Genomic DNA, 7,677 nt, shown 5'->3' with positions numbered 1-7,677 from the left:
TAAATAAGGAATTGTGAGTTGGGTGGGGTTTGGTGATAGGAGAGAAGAATGAATAAAATAAGAGTAAAAGTTTCCAAAAAAAAGAAAGGGGAAGAAAACCTGAATAATCTGTTTAAGGAAATAGGGAAGAAAATGGTGAATACTGAATAAGGAGTATTAGTTAAACTAGAATTCTGAAAATGTAAATAACTCAACATAAATATAATAAAAATAAACAATATTTTATCAATGTCAATCATTTGTTTAACTTTAATTAAAATATTTATGATATAAAAAAAATATAAAAAGGTAAATAAACACGGAGTAATCGAAAACTCACCTAGAGAGGAAGGCATGGCCATAACGTCAATGAACGTAAACTTTGCATCAACAAGTTGTAAATTCAAAGAAATAACGAGAGATAATAGCCTCTTATTGAAAATTTGGACCGCTTGATTAATTTCTTCTACGCATGTAATTTTATGTTTCCTTATGATTGCCGCAGGAGTGCAACCTATATTAGATAGTCCAAATATTGCTGTCTTCCTTGCTCCATAATTATATAGTTTCTGCCAAAATTAACAAAATATAAATCCGTAATTTATTTAGTCTTGTCGATTCGAGAGCAAGAGGAATATAGAAAGCACCTTGAGTAGTGGTTCGTATTCGGCTACAAGAGCAGTGGCAAATTGATCAGGGTTCAAAACCTTCTCCGGCGATACGGATTGAGGCAGAAAGTAATTATTGACGTAATCGTTGCTGCCTATAGTCACAGTGTACAAGCATTTGTTCAAGTAGTTACTCACTGGTCCTTTAACAAATGATTCAAGCTCCGATATTGTTATTTCATGGTTTTGCACTTGTTTAGCCAACCATATCCGGTCACCCTTAGACAATAAATTAAAAACATTCGAGACATACATTTAGAAGTATGGTACTAGTGCGTGAGATGATGTAAATAGTTAAAATATTTTTTTTTTTTTTTTGGCAGCTGTGAAGAAAGAGTTTTACATTATAGTGGTACGGCTTACTAAACCATACCTATAAGCTGCAACATAAAACACTAGAGTACTACAAATCACATAAACTAAAACAAGGTAAATAGTTAAAATATATACCTGGGATAAATCAGTTTCCGGAAGAATTCCAGCACCAGCAGATGCATAATTGACACTTTTTAATAGTTCGATACCAGACGCAATGCTAAAAGGTGGTATTAATCCTTCAAATCCCAACAGTCTGGCTGAGAAAGAAATTAAACGACTGATTTTCATTTGATTAAGCCTTAAACATCATCACTTTAAAGTTCGACTTAATATGGTCTTCGCATATGTTATCAGAGCTACTAGCGTGACCAAAAGGATACTAAGGCTATGTTTGGCAAGACATTTCAGGTACCTGATTTAACCAAGCAATCTGATTTGACTAATATTTCAGGTATTTGTTTTACCTAGTGCTGTTTGGTAAAGTCATTTCAGGTACCTGAAATGACTTTTCAGGTACCTGAAATGAAAAACTACTACTTCAGGTAGCTTTTTAAAGTTTCAGGTAGCTGAAACGTTCTACTTTACATATTTACCCTTTATTTAAATTAATTTATTATAATTATTAATATTCTTTTATGTCATTTTACAAAAAAATTAGTTACCTTTTCAGTAAGTTTTACCAAACACTTTACAATTAATCAGCTACCTTATCAGTTTCTAATTTTTAGCTAACTTTTCAGGTACCTTTTTAATTTCAGTCACCTTATCAGGTTTCAGGTACCTTTTCAGAGCCTAACTCCGCATTATCCACTCTTCAAACCCAATCGGCATTCAAATCTAATAGGAATAATTATAATAATTGGGCTTCAACCATTACCTTAAGGTTTTGGTTAAGATGATTCATCTATCATGGTATCAGAGCCAGCGTAACCATAAATTTGTTCCAAGTTCATCTTAAAGTATTTATTTACCATACTTAACCTGTTTGTATATACTTGTTAATCCCTTGTTGAGCTTCTTTTGTCTCAGCTATTATACTTAACCCGTTTTAAGTTTAACATGAATAATACCGTTTTACACAAAAAACGTAGTAGTGTACTTACTAATAATATCACCGAGTAAGGCCCCTGTTTTTTTCGGCTTATTTTCACCTTATTTCGATTCGATCACTTTCGATTCGATTATTTTCGATTCAGTTGATTCGATTCGGCTCCATTCGATTGATTCGATTCGATTCACTCCATTCATTCGCCACTAAACTACTACTCCATTGGATTCATTTGATTCGGCTCCATTAAGTTCAAATTTCATTTTAAATTTTTACTCATCTTAAATTTAATAGTTATTATTAATTTTGTTATCAATAATACTATTTTTTTTAATATTATTCTTTATTATTATTATTATTATTATTATTATTATTATTATTATTATTATTATTATTATTATTATTATTATTATTATTATTATTATTATTATTATTATTATAGTGTTAATAATAATGTTATTAATAATTTATTTATTATTATTATTATTATGAATATTATTATTAAAATGAATAATATTGTTGTTGTTGTTGTTAAAATGAATAATAATGTTATTAATGTTAATAATAATATTATTTATTATTATTATTGTTATTATTATTAGTAGTAGTAGTATTGTTGTTGTTGTTGTTGTTGTTATAATTATTGGTATTATTATTATTAAAATTAATAACATTTATTATTAATATTATTGATGGGGCACGCCCAACCGACTTGACCCAAAAGAGAGCAATACGGGTCATACAAGTCAACACGCTTGCCAACATGGTTACGGATTCGCTTGATACTCTACGAATCACGAATTGTTAAAAGCGAATTCTATCAATCGACATGAAAATACATATAACACATTTTCTATAAGCGAATCGCGAATCGATAAGGCGTATTCATAGCGAATATGGTAACTATGCTTGTCAGCCATCATTTAAGGTACACATAGAAATCTATAAATACCTCATTATTCACCCATCAATGGTAAAATACTTCTCACCAACAACTTCCTCTCTCTAGAAGTAAGACTACTCGAGCTACTATGAGAGGGCACGGAAACCTTAGCTTCAAGCAAGGTCCCAACTATCCAACATTACCGTAAGGCATCAGAGAAGGACCTATTGCGAACCCTCTGAGGCCCTATTTGTTACGCGTGAAAGATCCATCCGGAGAGAGCAAGCATAGGTTCGAGGTGTCATCGTCTGAGAAGAGCGCGTTGACCCGACCCGGATTCGAGCAACGCTTACTTGAGTGTTTTTATTCGAAACAATTATTTTTACTAATATCATTATTAATATTGACATTATTATTTATTATTGTTATTAAGAATATTATTAGTAAAAAATTACTATTTTTTCATTATTATAATTTATGATTATTCATATACTCCTCCCTCTATCCCTGGCCAATTGTTGTCTTTTGATTTTGGCACAAAGACCAAGGAAAGAGGAGTGGCCAATTATAAAATGACAAGCGGACCAAATTGAGTGTGAATGATCAAATTGTTCATCAAGTTCATTCTTAAAATAGAAAGGACAATAATTGAATGAGACACTCCAAAATGGAATAGGACAACAAATTACCGGGACAGAGGGAGTATAATATTATAATTTTTTTCTTAAAAATAATAATTTTAATATAAATAGTATTATACTATGAATATTATTATTATTATAGTTGATAATAACAATAATATTAAATATTATTATTATTAATAATATTAATATGATTATTTCGATTCGATTCAATTCAATTCACTTTATTCGCTTTATTGATTGATTAAATTCAGCTCACTTATTCGATTGATTCATCAGCTCACTCCATTCAGATTGATTGATTGATTTCATCTGGGCCATTCAGTTGATTGGTTTGGGGCTCGATTGGATTGCCATTCGGCTCCATTCGATCTGGGATTCAGTTGATTGATTCAGCTCTAAAAAGCCAGAAAGAACAGGGCCTAAGACCATTGGTAAATCTTCCCGTTGCAAGACCTCCCGGAAAATCAACGCCGTATGGTGGGTAATTTCCTTTAGCTGTGGTGTTTAGATTATTATTATTACCAGCGTCGACTAATGAATCGCCAAAAATGAAGAAACATGGTACTTTTGGATCACCATTAACAAACCTACAAGTTATAACTAGTAGTAGGACATAAGTTGATATAGTTTTCCACATTTCTTGTGTTTGCTTACAACCTTATAATTGGTTTGTATAATTTCACACAATGTTGTCAGGATCGAGATCCTACTTTGGATCGATCGAGGGACTCAGGATCGAATCGTGGGATCGGATCGTAGGATCGTAAGATCCTACAATTAATGCACAATTAAGTGAACTTAGGCCAAATCTCTTGAATTTAAGTCAAATATTTTTCAAAGTAACACCAAAAAAGGCCTAAAATCCAATAGTTATCATATAAAACAGTCAATCGTGCAACACATGGGTTATATAAGTACAGTGGTACCAAAAACAAAAGGGCTTTTAAATTTCAACAGCCAAAGTTGTGTATTAGGCTCCTATTAGATTACAATACCACTAAAATCATAAAATTCTAGTCATTAGTCAACATATCCAAAGCTGCCATCTTGCACGTCTTCATTTCCCGGACCATTGACACTAATACCTGTGCCAGTTTCGATATTTTCGTCTTCATCATCAGCATCGAACTCATGATCACCAGCATCATGCACATGACTTGTTTCATTTGAGCCAACAATGGTCGCTCCAACTTCGTCATCGCTTATTTCAAGATATTCAACTTCGTTATCTTGCATAAAGGAAGATTGATAAAAACAAAATCAGATGTTTCTATGAGACAACTAACAATGAATTTAAGCACAAATAGAGGCATACGTACATTGATCTTCATTCATATCTTCATCTATGTTCTCATTCTCAGTGTGTGACGATGCTTCTCGTGCATATCTTCTTGCTGCTCTATCAATAACATTTAACCATGTTTCACTAGAAGGAAGAACAGGTTCCTCCCTCTCTGTAATCCACTCATCATCTGAAGGTAAATCCTCTAATGTAATTGATTCTTGAATTACAGCTTTCTTCTGTCGTCTACGCTTCAGTTTAAGATTATACTTCATCAGGAACTTGTAAACAAGGCTCAACATTGAAATGAGTGCCAGAAAGGTGATGTTTCAACCTAAAAATACCACCAGCCCGAACAACCTGGCAATATTTACATCTAACCTTTCGAGAACCACTATCCACCTCTATCCCATGCTCCCATCCAGGATCACTTCTATTACCAAGTGCATTTTTTCTTTTACTAGACCTTGTACTTGACATAGTGTATACTCATCTATACATAGAGACACATGCACAAAAACATCAATTTAAGCACACGCACACTAACACAATAACACATAGTGCATAGTCTGTATACAATAAACAAAATGGTATCAAGGTCACTGAAGTTTGAATATTGAAACACACTAACACATTAAAACTACAAAGTGAAACCGCCTAAAAACTACAAGCAAAAGTGTAACAAAAAGAAAATCAAATTAAACAAATTTCACATAAAAAAAGAAGAAAAATCAAGTTTAAATTTGATAATTAGACTTTATCACGTACCTTAAGGCTTGAATCTTGAATTTTAGAGCTAAAAGGCACCTTCACCCAACTTGATGATTGGATTCCAGTAGAAGAATCCCTAAATTTTGGGAATTTAGGGTTTTACGAAGGTTTCTTGTAGTGTGCAATAGGAAATGTTTTTAATCTGGATGTTTCTTTAGTGTTTTATTTCATTTTGGGCTTCTTCTTTATTGATATTTATGATGGGCCCTTACCAAAATGTCATAAGGCCTTAAACTTGGACTATCCTCACTGGTTTGTAGCAAATCCTAGCAATTATAGCATAATCGTTAGGATCGCAATAAAATCTCGATCCCACCGATCCTAACGATTATGCACCGATCCCAGTACGATCCTATGGAAGACCGATCCTACACACGATCCGGAACGTTGGGCATAAATTGGATCGTAGGATCGTACGATCCTACGATCCGGATCGCGATTCTAACAACATTGTTTCACAATTGATGACTCGATTATTTATAGTGCTTACGGTGTACTCCGATATGAAATAGTTATATACGTCTCCCTCTATTCTGATTATTTATTTATCTATTTTATAATAGGGCGTTGTTCTAATTTAACCATCTCGAGTTTGAGCCCTCAGAATGTAGCACTATCAAAATTCAAGATGGAGAGATTTACCGCTCTAGTGGTCCTATCTGGCTCGAATTCGGACTAAATTAGATGGTATACAAAAAAAAGTTATAAGGTGTCTCATTCATTTGTTTACTTTTTAATATTATGGAAGTTTTTTATGAGTAATTTGATTATTCAATTGCAGTATTATCCATGTATCATACATTGACCACAATCACAAATGGTTTCCTCTTCTCTCCTCGATTTTTGTGTCAAAAACAAAAGTAAATAAATAACCGAGACGAAAGGAGTAATAGTTTACTTAATGTACATCAATTTTTTTTAATTTTGAAATGAAAACAACTATTTGTATATCTTTAATAATGTTGACCATGAAACATTGAGCTAGTATTAACCCTTTATTTTATTTTTTTAATATTGTAACAACTAACAATTTATTTAACAAATTTATCTCTCATTAATTAGTTTCACGAAGACACAAAATATAGACCAATATTAGAAAATGGGTTGAATAAAAACGTGCAATTTAAATATATGTGAAAATGTGTATATGAATTCTTCAATAATTTACGGCATTTTATAGTCTCGTACGTGAATGATGCCCACTCAATTTTACGTCTACATAACTACGAAAAGTAATACCACCGTTTCTACAAGAGATTGTGACGGTTTTATATATATCGTTTGAAAGTAGATGTAGTTATGTAAGGGTGTTCATTTAATAATTCGGTCGAAATTATTAGACCTCTAGGAAAATCAACCCCGTAAGGTGATTGGGCAATTTGCTTTAGCTACTCTTTTAATTAGGGCATTATTATTACCCATACGACATAAAGAGTCGCCAAAAATGAAGTACATTTTACTTTCGAGTCGCCAAATGTTATTCTTGGTTTTGACTTGGGGTGGTGGTTGTTTCGGTGTAGGCATGTAGTAGTGTCTGCGACACTCTCTTTTCATGGGATGTCTCTCTAAGACTTTAACTAAGTCTTTCTCATTAATATTTTTTTCTGGTTCAAATAAGCGCGCTACATTATGCCGATTACGGGTGATAATCGAATACCGAACTTTATGGTTGGGGTAAGAGAGCTCTTACCACTTGAGCTAACTCTTATTCTCATTAATTTTTTTTCTTTTCTCATTAATTTGCAACCGAATCAATTTGCTTTGTATTCAACCAACAGTTATAATTAGAGCTGGCCACTTGCACGGGCCTCCCCGACCCCCAAACACTAGCCTAGGTAAGATTCGTAACTCGTAAGACATTATTCCAGTTGCGATACCATTTAATTTTCTACTGAGTATCGGTAACTAAATATGGCAAAATTAACCCGATCTGAATAATCCAACCCAACCTGACACTCGGACCTGAATTGACTCGACTATATATGACCCGACATAATTATTGTAGCAAAATTGACTAATATCACTAAATGACTTAAAAATAACAGTCCTGAAAATGACCCGTACCCGAACTGAGGCCACCCGAC

General features: G+C 33.0%; 1 protein-coding gene and 1 long non-coding RNA gene across 2 annotated transcripts; both read right to left on the bottom strand.

Annotated features, from left to right (window-relative positions):
* Positions 1-317: 317 nt before the first annotated feature.
* On the bottom strand, positions 318-1,219 carry LOC141592827 (uncharacterized). Its single transcript, XR_012521224.1, has 3 exons — positions 1,098-1,219; positions 627-866; positions 318-548 (listed from the first exon to the last, which is right to left on the bottom strand). It is a non-coding gene; the product is annotated as an uncharacterized LOC141592827 (long non-coding RNA).
* A 3,244-nt stretch (positions 1,220-4,463) lies between these two features.
* On the bottom strand, positions 4,464-6,037 carry LOC141592824 (uncharacterized). The gene is made up of 2 exons (XM_074413667.1): positions 4,860-6,037; positions 4,464-4,769 (listed from the first exon to the last, which is right to left on the bottom strand). Exons 1-2 carry the CDS (start codon positions 5,122-5,124, stop codon positions 4,561-4,563), a joined length of 474 nt encoding a protein of 157 aa, XP_074269768.1. The 5' UTR covers positions 5,125-6,037; the 3' UTR covers positions 4,464-4,560.
* Positions 6,038-7,677: the final 1,640 nt, after the last annotated feature.

This window comes from Silene latifolia, chromosome 7, assembly GCF_048544455.1.
Source record: "Silene latifolia isolate original U9 population chromosome 7, ASM4854445v1, whole genome shotgun sequence".
Lineage (NCBI taxonomy): Eukaryota > Viridiplantae > Streptophyta > Magnoliopsida > Caryophyllales > Caryophyllaceae > Silene > Silene latifolia.
The sequence above is the reverse complement of the archived record's forward strand: the minus strand, read 5'-3'. Positions and strand labels throughout refer to the sequence as shown.